At 50.0% G+C, this 17116-nt stretch overlaps 1 protein-coding gene across 1 annotated transcript in view; it reads right to left on the bottom strand.

Moving 5' to 3' along the window:
- Nucleotides 1–16026, bottom strand: part of KDM3A (lysine demethylase 3A) — a 34425-nt gene extending 18399 nt beyond the window's left edge. Inside the window, exons 1-11 of the mRNA XM_054172168.1 lie at nucleotides 15911–16026; nucleotides 15090–15278; nucleotides 12450–12605; nucleotides 10074–10184; nucleotides 8916–9018; nucleotides 8077–8201; nucleotides 7519–7591; nucleotides 7349–7434; nucleotides 4652–4803; nucleotides 3099–3664; nucleotides 1742–1943 (exon numbers count right to left, since the gene is read on the bottom strand). Coding sequence (XP_054028143.1) covers nucleotides 1742–1943; nucleotides 3099–3664; nucleotides 4652–4803; nucleotides 7349–7434; nucleotides 7519–7591; nucleotides 8077–8201; nucleotides 8916–9018; nucleotides 10074–10184; nucleotides 12450–12605; nucleotides 15090–15260 — 1745 coding nt within the window. The 5' untranslated portion in view covers nucleotides 15261–15278; nucleotides 15911–16026. The remainder of the gene's footprint in view (nucleotides 1–1741; nucleotides 1944–3098; nucleotides 3665–4651; nucleotides 4804–7348; nucleotides 7435–7518; nucleotides 7592–8076; nucleotides 8202–8915; nucleotides 9019–10073; nucleotides 10185–12449; nucleotides 12606–15089; nucleotides 15279–15910) is intronic.
- Nucleotides 16027–17116: the final 1090 nt, after the last annotated feature.

The raw sequence follows: 17116 nt of genomic DNA, 5'->3' as shown, positions 1-17116 counted from the left end.
GCCACACCTTGGGTGCATTCTGTGTGAGAGGGACCCCAAGCTGTGTGCCAGGCATTACCCACTGGAATGTTTCACAGTTCTGAGGCATTTCCTTCTAAGGTTGGAGTGGCTGAGAGCAGCCAGGCAGAGAGGGACCTGGGGGTACTGGTGGAGAGCAGCTGAACAGGAGCCAGCAGTGTGCCCAGGGGGCCAAGAGGGCCAATGGCATCCTGGCCTGCATCAGGAACTGTGGCCAGCAGGAGCAGGGAGGTCATTGTGCCCTGTGCTCAGCACTGCTCAGGCCACACCTTGAGTCCTGTGTCCAGTTCTGGGCTCCTCAATTTAAGAAGGACATTGAGAGACTTGAAGGTGTCCAGAGAAGGGCAACAAGGCTGGGGAGGGGTCTGGAGCACAGCCCTGTGAGGAGAGGCTGAGGGAGCTGGGGTTGCTTAGCCTGCAGAAGAGGAGGCTCAGGGGAGACCTTCTTGCTCTCTACAACTACCTGAAGGGAGGTTGCAGCCAGGTGGGGGTTGGTCTCTTCTCCTAGGCACAGAGCACCAGAACAAGAGGACACAGTCTCAAGCTGTGCCAGGGGAGGTTCAGGCTGGAGGTGAGGAAGAAATTCTTCCCAGCTAGAGAGATTGGCCACTGGGATGTGCTGCCCAGGGAGGTGGAGTCCCCATCCCTGGGGGTGTTCACAAAAGGCTTGGCTGTGGCACTTGGAGCCATGGGTTAGTTGTCAGGAGGTGTTAGGGTTTAGGTAATAGGTTGGACTTGATGATCTCTGAGGTCTTTTCCAACCTGGTTGGTTGGTTCCATGAGTGCCTTCCTGACCCTCCACATCTGTGCTCCTGAACCCCAGAGCAGGTACTGATAAAGGTTTCTATGGACAGCTTCAAGCAGCAGCACAAACTCTTGAGTGTGAAGTGGAACAAGGAACTGAGCCACACAATGATTTACCCACTGCTATTCCACGAGGCCATCCAAGAGCCACTGGCCACTTACTGCAGCTCTTCTGCAGCAGTGCTTGTGTCCAACATTCCATGTGTCCAACTGCTCACCTTTGGGAGACATGGAATCCAGCCTCCCACTTACCTCCACTACTACTGACCTGTGCCACTCAAACTAAGTTAATGTTATCCCACTGGCACTCAGCCCAGAGCAGCAAAATAAAGAGCTCAGAGTCCTGCCAGAATACTTTCAACTCAAATCAGGAAGTTATAACACTTCTAAGGGCTAAAAATAACACAGCCAACCTTTCATGAGACAGGTGTGCCAGCCTGACCAACAGCTACACACCAAGGCCCAGCAATCTCTTTTTGGTGGTGTGCACTAGTAAGACAGGAGACAACAGATACAAGCTTGAACATAGAAGATTTCACCCCAACACAAGGAGAGGCTTCTTTGGTGTGAGGGCCGGGGAGCCCTGGAGCAGGCTGCCCAGGGGGTTGTGGAGTCTCCTCCTCTGGACACATTTACAACCCACGCAGATGCATCTCTGTGCCAGCTACCCAAAGTGCTCCTGCTTTGGCAGGGGGTTTGGACTGGATGACCTCTTGAGGCCCCTTCCAACCTCTCCTGTACCGTGCTACTGTGATTCCTGAGGCAGAGACCTGAAACTGCGATCATCTGTCCTGGCAAACGAAATCCACACTAGAAGCGAACAGAAGAGCTGCAGAGGTCAGAGGTGTGCCTGGGACACAGGGCACGTTACACAGCTCCACAGAAGAGCAAAGCCTTTGGAGAGCCACAGCTCCCTTACCTCCTGAAGTGGAAGAAGCGGCAGAAGACAGTGGAGTCCCTCTGCTCCTTGTTCTTGCGGTAGCTGTCCAGGCGGCACTCGCGGCACTTGTGCAGGTGCGGGGCGATGTTGTTGCAGGAACCGTCCTGCACGAAGGCCTCTCCGCTCTGCTGCAGCTTCTTCACCTTGCAAGCGTCTGCCAGAACGGACTTGCGAACCGTGACTGCAGGGAAGAGCAGGCAAAGGAGACAGGCTTCAGCTCCCCCCAGTGCAAGCAGAGCTCCTTCAGCGAGACGGGCACCGCAGCGTCCCTGCCACTCACCCCGCACCAAGCTCCGCTCAAGCGGATGCAGCTCTTAAGCTATAGCTGCACTGGAGTCCTCCTCTTTGGAGCCAAGCCTAACAGCTCCTTTCTCCCCTCCACAGATCGTTTTGAAAGAGCATCTGGTTCTAACACAAGCTCTTCAGCCCTCAGGGCTACAGTACCTGCGCAGCGAGCGGCCCGCGCTCCGCAAGACAGAAGTGCAGCCTGGCCTTTTCCCAGTCCTTCTCAGGCTTCACGATGCAAAACACGTTTTAGCACTTCACTGTAGCAGATGTCAAATACCCTTCTCCCAGACTGTGGGTGAGCCCCAGCAGGGCACAACACTGGCTGCTTGGCTGGCTGTGTACCCATGATAATGATGGAAGAGCAGATGGGAAACCAAGACAAGCAACACGAGATTGGAAAGCAAGATGATGTGGGGGTGTGGGGAGATTCCCAGCTCCGAGTGATCAACTGCAATGCCTGGTGCACAACACATGAAACCAGGACCCCAGCTCCTTAAACAACTACAGCCTTTCCCATTCCATCCCATGGGGAAAGCCTGAAGAGCTCACCAAGTGGAACTGGGCCATAAAAGAACCCAGCACCCAACCCCCCCCAAAAACCCCAGCAATGAGGTGGCTTGGGTTTGGGGTTTCTTTTTTGCTGGTTGGGGCATTTTGTTTGTTTTCAGAACATTCATTTAATGATGGCTCCTCTGGAAAAATGCTTTGTTATCAAGATCTCACTAGCTTACAGGATTTAAGAGCACTGATAACAACAATTTTTGGAAGGACTGTCCCATTATGCCCTCAGCATTTGCATTCCAACCAGCTCCTTGCCTTTGTAACTCGCTGTGCTGCTCTCCTCTGGCATGCACTGCAGAAACGACTGAGTCCTTTTCCTTGATCAAGAAAGGACATTCTGCAAGTTTATTTCCCCACCTCTGTAAAAGGACTCAAATGCAAGACACATTCAGGCCTGACACTGCTAATCCTGAATACATTACAAAGGACCTGCTTGTCTGCAGTCACACAGCAACAAGGGCCTGCAGGAAGTGTGAAGAACACTTACTGTTATCCTGGGCCTTGGCACTCCCAGTCCAAAAGCTTTCGTTTTCACTTCTGTCACAAAGAATCTCATTTGAATGTCTTCTAATGAAGAACTCCATGTCTGTGAGCTCATCCATCTTGTTTGCTCTGTGGCTGTTCTGGCTATGGCAGCTGCTTTGTGATTTCACTCCAGAGTCAGCAAAAGGGAGCAGATGAGCATCCGAGGTCGAGGGTCTACAGTCCAGAGTCCGCTGCAGCTCCGCAGCGCTGCCGCCCCTGGGCACGGCTGTGGAAGGGTTTAGGTGCTGCAACTGTTTTACAGAGACACATTCTTTTGAAAAGTTTGTGGCAGGCTTCAGGAGAGGCTCCTTCGTGGTTTTCAGGCTGGTTCCCTTCTCACTGGCCAAATCAGCCAAAGATGAAGATCTTGAGGCTGTCAGAGAGGTATATTTAGCGTTTGGATTGCTAAGGTTTTGTTCTTTAGACACAAACCCCACCTTGGGAAAGGCAGTCAGGTTTTCCTTCAATGGTTTCATTCCAGCACTGAGACAGGAAGGATGAGTCTCTGGTAAGCTTCGTCTGCACGTGCTGAAACACAGGAGAGGCAATGATCAGACAAAGGAGGCCAACAAAGCAGGGCCTCGGCTGCCCAAGCCGGGAGCACCTGAGGCTTGGAACAAGGAACTGAATCCTGCCCTTTGACTTCCGATGCTCAACATTTTCAGTGGTGGAGATTTGAGGGGAGGTGGTTTAGTTTACTGGGGTGGTTTTGTGTGGGGTTTGTTTTTTAGAGTTGGGCAAGAATGCTAAAGCTGCACAACAAACTCAGCTACTGCAGCTGCCCTGCTGCCTTCTCTCGCCCGGGAGCAGTTCCTGCCTCACTGTCTCCAGGCAAGGGCTGGACAACCAACAGCTGATCGCTTGCAGGTCTGCCCAAAGAGGTTCTGACTCAGGGAACTTCTGGCTGGCTTAAGGTCTGTACTGCAGACAGTGAAACTGCTCCCACACAAAGAGCTCCAATTAAAAAAAGGTCATTGTTTCCCCCACATGTATCTGGTGAGATACATCTGCAAAACTAGGCATCTAACCTCCTGCACCACTGCTGTTCAAGCTAATACACACCTGTGTTTTCCTGTCACACTGCTTCTGCCATGATGCTCATGTTTGTGACAGAATCAGGAGGAACACAGCTGTTTGAAGTCAAGAGTGTTCATAAGAAAGAGAACTGAAGACCTGTAGCTGATCCACAAGAAGGCAGCATCCAGGACACCAGCCTGGATGGGTTTTCCTTGGGGCAGGGCAGGTTTGGCACAAAGCCGGCACCACACCTACGTGCAGCCCAGCAGCTTACAGATGGGTCCAGTGAAGCACTGCCACTGGCCTCTGACAGTGAAGGGCAGCTATGTACATAAGGCATAAGCAAGTGAATTATGTATCCAGGGCAATCAAGTCAACCACTTTTCTCAGCTAATATTACAGCAGATTAGTTGCCACAGATCTTTAAAGTGACCTGAGTTTGGTTGGAGGTATTCTTAGAAGAAGAGAGATCTGCATAGGTGCAAACTGCTTCCTTACCCTTGAGGTGTTTCTGCACCAAGGTTGGGTGGTGAGTTAGCTGGCAGGGGCAGGCCTTGGTGCCTTTGGTCTTTGTTAGCAGGAGTACATCCTAGCAATGCTTCACCCAACACAGTTGGTACTGACTGCACATGTCCCTGACTGGGAGGAACCTGTAACAGAGATTTCAACAGCTAGGAACACTCAGGGTAACAGAAATGCTGCTTTGCAGGCTTCAGCTCAACACAAAACACCACATCAATGCCTTTCTTTGCAGTTAAAGCTGTTCCTTGCTCTACCTGTAACATGAAAAGGCCTTGTGGTGGGTTGACAATTCCCCCCTAACATGAAATTTGCCAGACCAGCTCAGCTGGAAGCAAATGAAGTCATATTTGCAAGCAAAACTGCAATGGAATGCAATGAATATGGGCAAAAGATACAAGAGTTGCAGGTATTTACAATTAACAGACAGCACAAGGACCCCTCTGGTCAAAGACCAGGGGAAGCTACTAGCTTCTCCCTCCCTGCCCTGCCTTACGCCCCCTGTACACAAAAGGGACAAGGGAAAGGAGCAGAGAGCTGTTGAGACTTAGCCAAAAGAATGCAGGCAAGGTCAAGCAGAAGCAAGTTAGTAACTCCCAGAGAGAAGCAGCAAGAAGAGAGAGATTGTTTCAGTACAACCAGTTTAGGTCCTTTATTTCTCTCCAATGGATTGTTTAGAACTACCATCATTTTCCTTTTTACACCCAACAGTGATCTATTCACATTCTGCTACTTCCTGCTCTGTGGAAAATGTTTAAAGGTACAGCTTAGAACTACCACAGACCTTCAACCTTCATGTCCTTCTAAACCTTACAGCTTCTATTAAACACTGCTTGTGCTAATTCACTTTCCCCAATTAAACTTGGGCAGTGGGGGAGAAAGGTGTACTGCAAAAGTGGAAAGAAAGATAGAGAGAGCTCTGCTCTGTAGAACTGACAGGGCAATGACCTTTCCAAAATAATTGCAGTAATCAGAATTCAGAAAGCTTTCAGAGCTCATCTGAGAATCTTAAGAGCAAACTAAAGCTGTGATGTTAGTCTGCAAATGTCACCAAGGCTCCAGGTGTACACCTCCCTGTAGCAAGAACAATCCTGGTACTAGGATTCCACGGAGTGTTAACTAATGAGATCCTGTGCTGACTGAATCAGCAGCCTTATAAATCTGCCACTGTTCTTAGGAACACAAGAGGCCTACCCAATTAGCAAGTGTCTTTAAACCCTGTTTTCTGTGGGGCTCCTTCCTCAGCTCTAACACCCATACTCCACTCCCACGTGCTCAACCAGACTTGTTACTATCAGCTCCAAAGGATTTCCTTTCTACTTTGATACAGCACAGCTAACAGGCATTAAGATAAGCTCTCAAAACACCACTGGAATTAACTCCTCCTTAGAAATCAGAGTAATTAAACAAAACATGGCTTTGGCTTGTGGCTTCACAGCCATGGAAACCAGAGAAGCACAGAAAGCTGCTGCTGCCCTCGTCAGAAAGGGCACTCCCTGAACCATTGTGAGGATACAGTTGTCAGACATTTCTCCAAGAGGACAGAGGTGATCAAGGATGCAGGGAAAAAGCTATGAGTTCAGACCACAGTAACTCTACTGCAGGACACTGGGACACAGAATGAAGAGCAGCCTGGCATGTATCGAGCAGGCTGCTCAATGGCTGAATGTGCAGACAGCTACAGAACAGTAACTGAGCACCCAAAAAGGCACTCAAGGTGCTCAAGCAGGAGCTACAGAAGCAGCAGTAGCAGGATGTGACTGCAGCATGCTGGGTGGGACACACTCTTCCTCAGCACTAACTACAAGCCAGAGAACTCCTTGCAGTGAGGAATCCTACCCTGTACCTCCTCCTTCACACCGCACCTGAGCAGCTGTTAACGATTGCTAACACTGGCACCCAGTCATCAGCCAGATCCACACAGCTGCCTCAGCACACAGCTCAAGAACACCAAGCCTGAAAACCAAAGTCCAACCTTCCCACCCCACCACCACTCCAGAGCTTCCAGAGGCCACTCCTGCCTCAAATGCAATTCCTAGCCTGGAACACTGGAGCAAAATGCTAGGGCAAGTTTGAAGTACTGCTCATTAGTTTTCATCTGCATTTCTATGCCTACATTCCCCAGATTGTCTTCTGACCTTTGAGGCAGTGACACCTGGGGGGGGTCACTCACAAAAGAAATGTAGACATGAAGTACTAGGAAAGCAGTCATAGGTCTGATGGACTGAAACAGGGTTTTTTCAAACCTCTGGTTGTGCAGCTTGGAGCCTCAAAGCACCTGAGTGCTGCTGAAGGTTTGGGGTGTAGACACCAAACAGTTAACAAAAGAATGTGCAAAGCCAAGGTTATAAACTTGAGAAGTGCTTTGCATTTCCTGTCACTACAGAAGACATGACCAGGCAGGCTAACTCCCAAGCAGAAGGTGGGAGCAAAAAGCACAGCTGAAAAAAACCCAACTCCCTACCAAACCAACCTTCAAGCCTCAGTTAACTTTTCCCCCCATTATCACAAGGCAAGAGGTTTTCACCCATGCCCAGACAAGCTTCAAAGGACTCAACACACCCTCCCAGGGATTGTATTCATTGTTCCACTCTCCTCCTAATCCTCATTTCATTTTTTTTTGAGAAGTAGCAGAGCCATTATGCAACATTCATATGTAACACAGGAAGGAGTTACCTCACAACATTTGGCCTGTTTTGCATCAATGCTTCCACCATTCTCAGATGACTTCCTTTTCACCCCCCCAATTCTCTTAGACTTATCTGGAAGAGAAGGTGAGCAGGGTTAGTCCATTCATCACAAATACACTACTCAGTGCTTGAAGGACAAAGAGTAACAGCTCTTACCACACTTCCCATTGTTGTCATATATGATTTCAACGTGAATTAACTCTGGATCCAGAGTTTTTAAAGCTGGAATCTTGGAAAGGAACAAAAGCACACACAGAGTCATGTCAAGAGGTGAAAGTTCCCATTGGGACACAGTTATCTTAGATGTTGTGGTACAGACACTTTGCTTCTCTGCTCTTGGAATGCCAAGCTGAATTTAGCAATAGATTGTTGTGACAGTGTCTCTAAATGTAAGCCCACACATGAACTGCTGCTTCAGAGCACTGTCTGTGCAGCATAGAAGGCAAAGCAAGCAGGATCAGAGGCTTGCCTCACCCTTCCAATAAGGATTCCAGGTCTCCTTCACTTTGTGCAGAAGACCATTCCTGATGCCACAGTTCTAGCAGCAACACAGGGAAACCCTTTGGGCAATACATTACTCTGCACTACACTGGCCCCATTGTGATGAGCTTATTAGTGCAAGGACAGAATGAAAAGTAGAGCTGGTGGGGATATAATCTCAAGCTCTCACCCATCCCCAACCCCATTTGTAAAGCCATAGCCACTGACTCTTACCTCCTGACAGTTGACTTCTAGAGTTCTTGTAGCTGGATTGCCATTGACAACAACTGCTGTGAACCACTGAGTGGATGGATCCAGGCTATAAATCCTAATTTTTGAACCAATGATATTTTTCCCTCCTTAAAAAAAAAAAGGGGGGGAAAGACAGCTTAAAAAAAGTGAGCATGAAAATCTCAGTTAGCAACATGACATTGCTGCCTCCCTCCTGACACAGGGCAGTGAAGCTTTTCAGAGGTTAAGCCATGGAGCAGAGGTCAAACTGACCTCCAGATTGCAGTGACATGGGAAGGAAGATTCCCTCATTAGATGTGGCATCTCCCTTTCTTTACAGTGCTGGAAATGGCAACTCTGAGTAAGAGCTTTCTTGCACATGCAAGCACATGGCTACAAAGGCCCTTGTATGAACCCAGGAATTAAGAACCTGAAGCTGGAAAAGCTAAAAGGAACAATGTGAACTTGACTAAAACTTAGTCTCTCTATAAAACTTTGGGAGTTTATAAACAAGAGGCTGAAAAAAATATGGATTTTTCTTTAAGTTACTTGAAAGAAACAACTCCAAATAATGTCAGGGATGATTGCTAGGAGTTTGCTCTCTGTCACAAGACCACCCATCTGTACCTAAATTAGGTACTGGCTGCTGCAAAGGCAGCACTCAAAACTCAAAGCTCTGCAATGCTCTGTAAAGCATTCACTGCTGCAAAAGAAACTGGAAGCAGTACTTTTCAGCAGCTTTTATCCCTAAGGCAGATTCCTGTCATTACCACCACCACTGCTACCACTTCCCTTTGGCTTTGAGCACTTATTGCCCGAGTTTCCCAGCACACAGCACGCACCTTGTACCAAACGGGTTTCATCCAGGTGTTTCTTAACCAAAGCCTGAATTTCCTCATTAACATTTTGATCATCTTTAAGAGGAAGCCTGGAGTTGTCCACATCCTGGTTAGGAAACAAACAAAAAAGGTAGCTACTAAGGAAAATTATTAACAAAGTCCCATAATGCTGCTGTCAGCAGCAACTCATGCACGTTCAACAAGCCCAGAACTGACTTCCTTCAGCTCTCAGGATATTGTATTTATTGTACTCATTTCCTCACCACTAATCTGGGTCAGCTATCTGCAGTCCAATTGAAGCGAGCTCTCCCCTCTGTCCTCCTCTGCCATTTGTACAAAGGAGGCTGAAGAGCTACTAGCCAAGAAACTGCTACTCAGGATGCTAGAAAATTGATCTTCTACACTGCAGTATTGAGATAAGGCTTCTACATAAAGTAATCTCCACTCTCTTTCTGGGCCCCCCCAGGCAAGACAACAATCTACAACTCAAACTCAGCATTAAGTGATTCTTTTGTTAGTTTCTCAGAGCCTTTGTCTATCTACTGACTGCCAACAAGTCAAAGCAGAACACTACTGATGCCACTAGGAGCACAGGACATCCATTACCACTTTCACTCAGACTGTTCATAGCTCTTAGGAGTCGTTTCCTGGATTCTCTAGCATCAGTAGATCCTGGTTTTCAAACGGCCTGAGCAGGGCAATTGTTCCAGCCTGTCTCTGCCTCATTTTCACTAACCATTTCTTCTCCTCAGTATAGGGACTATAATTCAACCACCTCCTTTACATCCTGTCCAATTCATCATTTGTTTAGGATTAGCAATGAAGTCCCACTTAAAACCCAAGACTTATTCCAGACATGCCTGCAGCTCCTCACATAGTAATGACAGTCGTGTCCACAAGAACAAAGGGAAACTATTCCAGATTATTCCCACCAGCGACCTGACAACAGCTGTCACCTGGGCTGAGCAACTGGCCTAGCACACTGCCTAACCCAGTGCTCTTAAATGACCCCAAGCAGGTGTTGAATCAGCAGACACACTGCATTCAGAGCTGGTATCTGTGAGTTAGAGCCACAAAAACCTGCATCAAAGGACTGCATTTACGATACATTAGCTTGACATATCTCAAATCCCAAGATCAGATTTATCCTCCCAAGGTTACCTGAATGGGTGTCAGAAGGTCTTTAGAAATGAAAACACATCTCTCCTCCCCGAGATAGCGCGCACAAACCATCGATCCCAAACCAGCTTTGTCCACCAAGGACTTGTAGGTCTAGAAGAGTGAAAAGCACTGTCTTAGAGCAAGAAGATCTCACTGTTCCTCACTTGCATTACAAAAATTACTCCAGTTCTGCAGATCCTTCTCCACATGCAACTCTTGTGACAAAGCAAGTTTCTAACACAATTTCTAATGGAGGCCTAATAAAGGAGCTGCTGGACTCCACTGGGAACTCATCTCTAGTAGAATGAGCCAGGAATCCAGTTCAGGTGGCTGCCATGAATCATTCATCTCAACATGGAGAGCTCTAATTGTGGGTATGTTAATGAAACTCCCTCCTCATGGCAGACTGGGGGAACAACCAGCACAGCAACAAAGGCCTGCTGCATGGCTTATGCTGAAGGTCTCAGTTCTCACCAACACTGATAACCAAGAGAAGAATGCCCCAAGCTCAGGTGTGCCTCAGAGCCACTACAGCGCTGCTGTGCCACGAGGGAGCTGTGCCTGGGTGCCCCAAACGCTCCAAGAACTGACAACTCCCTGTACAAGCCTCTGCACTCTTCCTAGCATGTTCAAGGTTAAACCATGTCTAGCCCTACAGTAACAGCTCTGAGTAGGTGGGCATGAGGAGCCTGGAACAAGAAGTGGCAAGAACAACTCCTCCCTGTGTAAAAGGCACATTTGTGCCCCATTTGAAGGGAGAAAACAAACCCCCTTCTGACAGAGTGTGTTTGGGTTTCCAAAGGACTGATCAAGCAAAGACTTCCTTCCTCTTTGCTGTTTTCACCTCAGTTAGAGCAGCACTGGCAAAGGGGCAGCATCACCAGAAAAGAAGCAGGAGTCTCTGGGAGAGACTGGGCAGTAAAAGAGCTCTGCAGTGCTCTCCCATCTGTCTTGCATCAAAAATGCATGCTCAAGACAAACAAATTAATCCACACACCTCTTTTTGGACCCCTTCTCTTTTGCTCTGTGTGATGATGGTGTAAGGGAAGAAGAGTCTTCTTTTTTTGCCAAGACAAGATCCAGTATTGTGCTTTACTTTAGCCTAAGTGGCTCCTCTGACAAATGAGCTTTTAAACATGCACAATGCATGAACTGATTCTTCAAACACATCATGAAGGAATTATTAATGCACAACAAAGCATCCAGCAAGAATTGTTCAGAGACTCAGAAAAGGACAACAGCTAAGTTTAAATTGCAGGCTTTCAGAACACTGCATCAGCAAACCCACCCAGTGAACTGCTGATACTAATGCACAGGTCAGGAACTGAGGATTCATCTCTCCAGTTCCTCTCCCATCCTATGTGGCCCAGTATCTGTTTAGAATAGCTTTGCTGATGAGCTCAGCTGAAATGCAGCACTGCATGTGTTATACCTGGTGAAGAGTATCAAAACATGCAACACAACTTCAGTGTAATTAAGGCCCAGAAGTTTACATCTCCATTTAATTCACTGCCCTGAGCAGCAGTAGAATCCAAAGTATTCAAGCACAGCTCAGACACGGCACAAAATGCACCCTGTTCACCTCTGCTGGGTGATTTGCCCAGCCAGCCATGCATGGTGCTCACAGGAACCTTGGTTCTTTGTCTTGTGCAGAGCAACTCCAATGCTTATAAAGACAAATTCCAAATCATACAATCATAGAATCAGTAAGGTTGGAAAAGACCTCAAAGATCATTAAGTCCAACCTGTCACCTAAAATCTCATGACTACTAAACCATGGCACCAAGGGCCACATCCAATCCCCTCTTGAACACCTCCAGGGATGGGGACTCCACCACCTCCCTGGGCAGCACATTCCAAGGGCTAACAACTCTCTCTGGGAAGAACTTTCTCCTCACCTCCAGCCTAAACTTCCCCTATCTCCTGTGCCAGGCAGCCATCACAGAAGGGTCTGTCTTAGATCAAGAAGCACTGTAGAATCAACAGTACCCAAGGCAAAGTAAACCAAGAATTTAAGAAACAAGTGTTGGCTACATCCTCAGAAACCTGTTCTTTACCCTCTCTCTCTAGCTGCAACTTCGTGCAAGCAGGAAGAAACCAGAGGGGGAAGGAATTAGCATTTACTGAAGAGTGGGTTGGGAGGGAGGCAAATTCATACAAATAATATTGTGCCTCTGTCCCCAGGCACTACACACCAGCTTCCAATGCTGACAAGCTCTGCCTAGCTCTAGCTGTACAAAGATATTTAATCTCCCTTCAGATCACATAAAGAGCACAGGAGTGAAGCTGTACTTCAGAAATCCACACTTGTACCAACACTGTCCTTAGAAGATGCAGCTACAGAGCCAAAGTGATTTAGGCCAAGCATATACTTGCCATTGCAGGCCACTGGACAGGAGACATAGAAGTGGCTGGAAATTTTCTTTCAGCCAGTACCAGCTTTTGCTCCACCAGGAATGCTTTCATTCTATGGTTGTAGACTTCTATCCATCTTCTCTTTTCCCATGGCTCATCATCAAACTCCACACAGATCTACAGAAAGGAAATGAAGTGAAAGAGTGACTAACCACCAAATACACAACATGACAAAGGATAAACATCAATTTCCTTGGAAATAAAAAAAAACAAAGTTCTTGATAATATGAATGTGATTATTGCCTTTCTGGCAAGCACACAATCATTAAAGCATGCCAGGCTGACCTAGCTCATGATAAGTGACAGTCACTGCTAACTGGTTTGTCATCATTACCATCACATCAATCATCAATATTCCTACTCCATTCTGCAGTGCTCTCATCTCAAAAAGTCACCTGCTGATCAAGGACAGTTCCATGTGTTAACTCAGCCACCAGTGCTTACAGCTAAGGGAAGCTGCAGCACAGTCCCCCAGCACTCGGAGCGCTGTACGCTGCAGTGCAAATGCATTTGCCACACGCTTGCCACTCTCCTCTGGAGCACTTGAACACACAAGGCATTTGCTCAAAGAACATAGCTTTAGTTAACTTGGTGACAGGAAGCCAGCAAAACTGCTCCACTAACATCATGTGAAGAAGGTCATTTGCTGCCTGCTTGTAACAGGTGTTTATGACTCTGAAGCATCCATACAAACTCCAACAGGAAAGGAGTGCTCAACTCGTGGGGTGGCATCACCCTTCTTTGCTGCTTTTTCCATGCTGCTTATGAGAGGATTTGGAAAGATCAAACAACTTTGGAAGTGGAGTATCTTGGTAAAGCACAATTCTCAGGAAAAAAAAGGAGTATACACATCTATTCATTTAAATCCCTCAGTCCTCCCATGAAACAACACTCTAATCCACACCTATCTAACTCACCCTAACAGCAGAGAAGCTTCACCTGAGAGAACCTCTTGCTTAGTTTCTCCCTCTAAGGGGAAAAGCAAGTAAAAGCACATGAATGGGAATGCTCCCACAGGCAGGAGGGGACAGAGATGAATTTAGTCATTTTGAAGTTCCTGGAAACAAGGAAAGAGATAAGCAAACAAGCCAAGTGCCAGAACCAGAATGGCTTGTTTTGTCTGTAGCATCAGCACTGCAGAACAGGACAGGACAGTTGAGAAAACACTTCCAAGGGCAGCCGAGCGTCCTGCTGTTCTGTAGCTTGTTCCTGATGCTATACAAAAAGCAAAGTTTGAAAGACTAATTTGGAGACATATCCCCCTCCCAGTCCATTAGTGGTTTGGGTCCAAGTCTTCCCCCGAGGTGCCAGAGGAAAGCAGCAGGCAGGTGCTTGCTACTTGGCAACTTCTTCACCACTCTTCCTGGGGAGCGGAGCGCATTAAGCCAATCGCTTCTGGCAGAACCATAACCAGCTCCAAGGCTCACAGTGAAGTCTCCAACAGCATCTGCTGCTTCTCCTTTTAAGTCCCAGAGAAGGACCTTAAGAAGAGCTCTGTAGCAGCAACACCCTCCTCCTCCTCGCTCCAAGTACGGCAAGGACACAGCCCCGCTGACCAAAGATGGAGAAAGCTCCACCCCTACCGCACCTCCACAACAAGCTCGGCCTCTAACAACTCTGCCTAACAAAGTTTGCACTCCCCGAAATGACACTTCCAAAAAGGAGTTCGAAACGCCTACGATTTCTGTTTCACAACGAGCAGATGTTTCTTCAGCTAATTACAGGTCATGAAGTTCCATTAATACACAACAAACAAACAAAAATCCCAGAACAACAAAAACCCCCACACCATCAACAAAAGTCAATGAAACCATCTCAATGGGAAGATGGTGCTGTCAGAACAGCCTGCCACCAAAGCCTCTTGTAGAAACAAGCAAGAGGACCATGCACAGGATGCCCTTAGAGAGCATGCTGTGTACTACAGTAACTGCCCACAGGTGGCTGGATTACAGTTGCCAGAGAGCTCTAAAGAGCTTCATAGCCCAACTGCACCTACCACTCGACTTTCACCCAAAGTACAGTTAAACTACACGAAGTTTGCAGTAACTGAATGTTTACAGTCCTATTGGTAATGATTATTAAGTGGCCACCACATCAGAAAAGTCCCAAACACCTCTACCACCACACATGAATTGGTACATCTGTCAAGCCAGTTGAAGCACTTGTTCATTACCAGCTGCTCCAAAGACTGAGAAAGGTCACCAAGCACAACAACACGGGAGTGTTTCACTTTCAGCTCTGGGCCGGGGGGAACTCTTCACAAGTGACAAGACCTTAAATTCCGTTTAGGAAATACATACAAATAAAACCGTAGGCACAATGGATGCAATAAAACCCTTAAGTTTTCAAAATGCTAGTGGAAAAATGCAGATTTAGCATTAGTTTGAGGCAGTTGCCAGCGTTAGGAGCCCCACAGTGGGGGCTGTAGCCGGGGGTGCAGGTTTGCAAGCATGTTAAGCAGGCAAGTTGAACCAAGAAGGGCCTCCCTACCCCAGCTGCGGGTATACATAGCTGTGTGCACACACCCCCACACGCACGCCGAGCTGCCAGGGCACAGGGCGAGCACTCTCGGTTTAAGGCTCTTCGAAAGTTGCCGGTTACCTTCAGGTCTTGTTTGGAGATGTCCGTGTGCGAAACCGCTCGGATCCTGCCTGACTTCCAGGGCCATTCCAAGACGCGGCTGACGTCCCAGGGCCTGTCGTCTTCCTCCGACAGGCTGAGGAACTTCTTTCCCACGAGCAGCGACCAGCTCCCCTCGAGCCTCAGCACCATTTTAACTCATCGGGAGGCCTTCAGAGAGGAAGTCGACGGAAGGAGGAGAAAAAACAACAAAAGAGAGCACGGCGGCGGTCAGCTGGCAGGCCGCGCTCCCTACCCTGCCCGCAGCTCGCCCCGCGTCCGGCTCTCCTCACGGGGACCCGCAGGGGCCACGGCGGGCGGGAGCAGCCTTGTTTCCTTTCGCTCCTTCCCGTCCTCCCGCTTCCCTCCCCCACTTCTCATCAGGCGGCTCCAGCCGAGCCCTCAGACACCCACAGGACGCCTCCTTGCCCACGGTCCTGTTAATCATTGCCTCAGTCGGGGGGGGGGGGGGGGGGGGGGGGGGGGGGTGGTGAAAAGAAATACCAGAAGCTGCTGCAGTGCAGTTCGCAGCGACTTCCACCCCGGTCGGCCGCTCTCTGCCTTCCTGGGCCTGTCCCCCGCCGCCTCTTTGTTCCCTCCCTCCCTCCCTGCGACGAGCAGGAGCGCGGGGCGGCAGTTGAAGGCGAGGCAGGGAAAGAGCCGATCGGGCCAAGCTCCTTCCGGACGCCTCTCCGCCTCACCAACACCCCCTCCCGCCGGCCCAGGCAGCCTGGAGCCTTGCCCCTTCCTTTACCCGCCGCCCCCCCCCTCCCCCGGCCCCCGCTGCGTTCCCCCCGGCGCACCCCGCGGCCACACGGCGCCCGTCGGCGGGCCCCGCGAACGCGGCGCTCCCTCGGCTCCAGCCACTGCGCACAGCCGGGCCCCACGCGCACACCCCCTCACCGCGCGCGCACGCCCCTGCCCCGGCTGGCAGCCCGCCCCCGCCGCTCTCTCTCTCGCTCCCATTGGCTCCTCCTCGCCAGCCGGGCGGGGCTCATGACCAGCCTCCCGCTACGATTGGCCTGCAGGGGCGGTGCACGCACCCCGGCCACGCCTCAAAACCGTTTCTCAGCAGATGGTGGATAAAAAAAGGAAGTATCCTTCCGCAGGGCGTCGAGGGAAGGAGTCCGACAGCCCGGCCACATCCACGAAGAACCCAAAGATGGGATCAAAATCCAACATGCTTGAGGCCTCAGCACGCCTGCACGCTTAGGGTTCTGCCGCAGGCCAGCTCAGGCTTAAGGCCTAAGGAGCGCCTTTGGCGATAGCGGAAGGATCTGAAGGAGGCAAAAGGCGTGAACCGACCCTTATACGTGCGGTTCGCGGCGTACTCAGATATAGCACAGGGGGAGGGGGCACCTGCGGGCGCCTCTGCGCAGGCGCCTGCCGGCAGCGGGCACCTGCGGGGGCGCTGCGGGCTGCGCGCCGCCTTCTGCGCAGGCAGGGCAGCGCCCGGCACCTGCCCGCCGCCGCCTCTGCGCCTGCGCGCTGGGGCGCGGCGGCGCCCAGGGCCGGGCGGAGCTAGCCCGAGGCGTGCTGCCGGGCACCGTCTGCTGGGTGGCCTTGAGGGCCGGGGGAGCCGCAGGTCTCTGCGTGACTCGAGGCCTTACAGCGGACAAAGGATCCGCTGGAGAAGCCTTGCGGGGCTGTCAGTCTTCAGCGAAGCTCTGGTTGCGGCTGACCTGGGTTATGGAGTTCCGTCTACACGCAAATGGCTCCCACCACCTCACATCCCTCGATCGCACTATCAGCCAGCTTGGAAAAGATCTTCGAGATCACCGAGTCCAACCTCTCCCCCAGCACCATTGATCAACTCAACCATGGCACCAAGTGCCTGATCCAGCGTGCGAATGAACGCACTGCTGCAGTCTGTAACCAGTGTATTACTAAACAAAGGCAAGGCAGCGCTGGGTGCGGGGCGAGCCTGCTGGGGGCGCACCCCAACCGCACGGGCTGGGCTTGCAGAGAGGGCAAGCAGACAAACACACATGCTCCCCAGCACCTCCCAC

This window comes from Dryobates pubescens, chromosome 23 (assembly GCF_014839835.1).
Source record: "Dryobates pubescens isolate bDryPub1 chromosome 23, bDryPub1.pri, whole genome shotgun sequence".
NCBI lineage: Eukaryota > Metazoa > Chordata > Aves > Piciformes > Picidae > Dryobates > Dryobates pubescens.
Note: the sequence above shows the minus strand (reverse complement) of the source record. Positions and strands in the feature narration are given on the sequence as shown.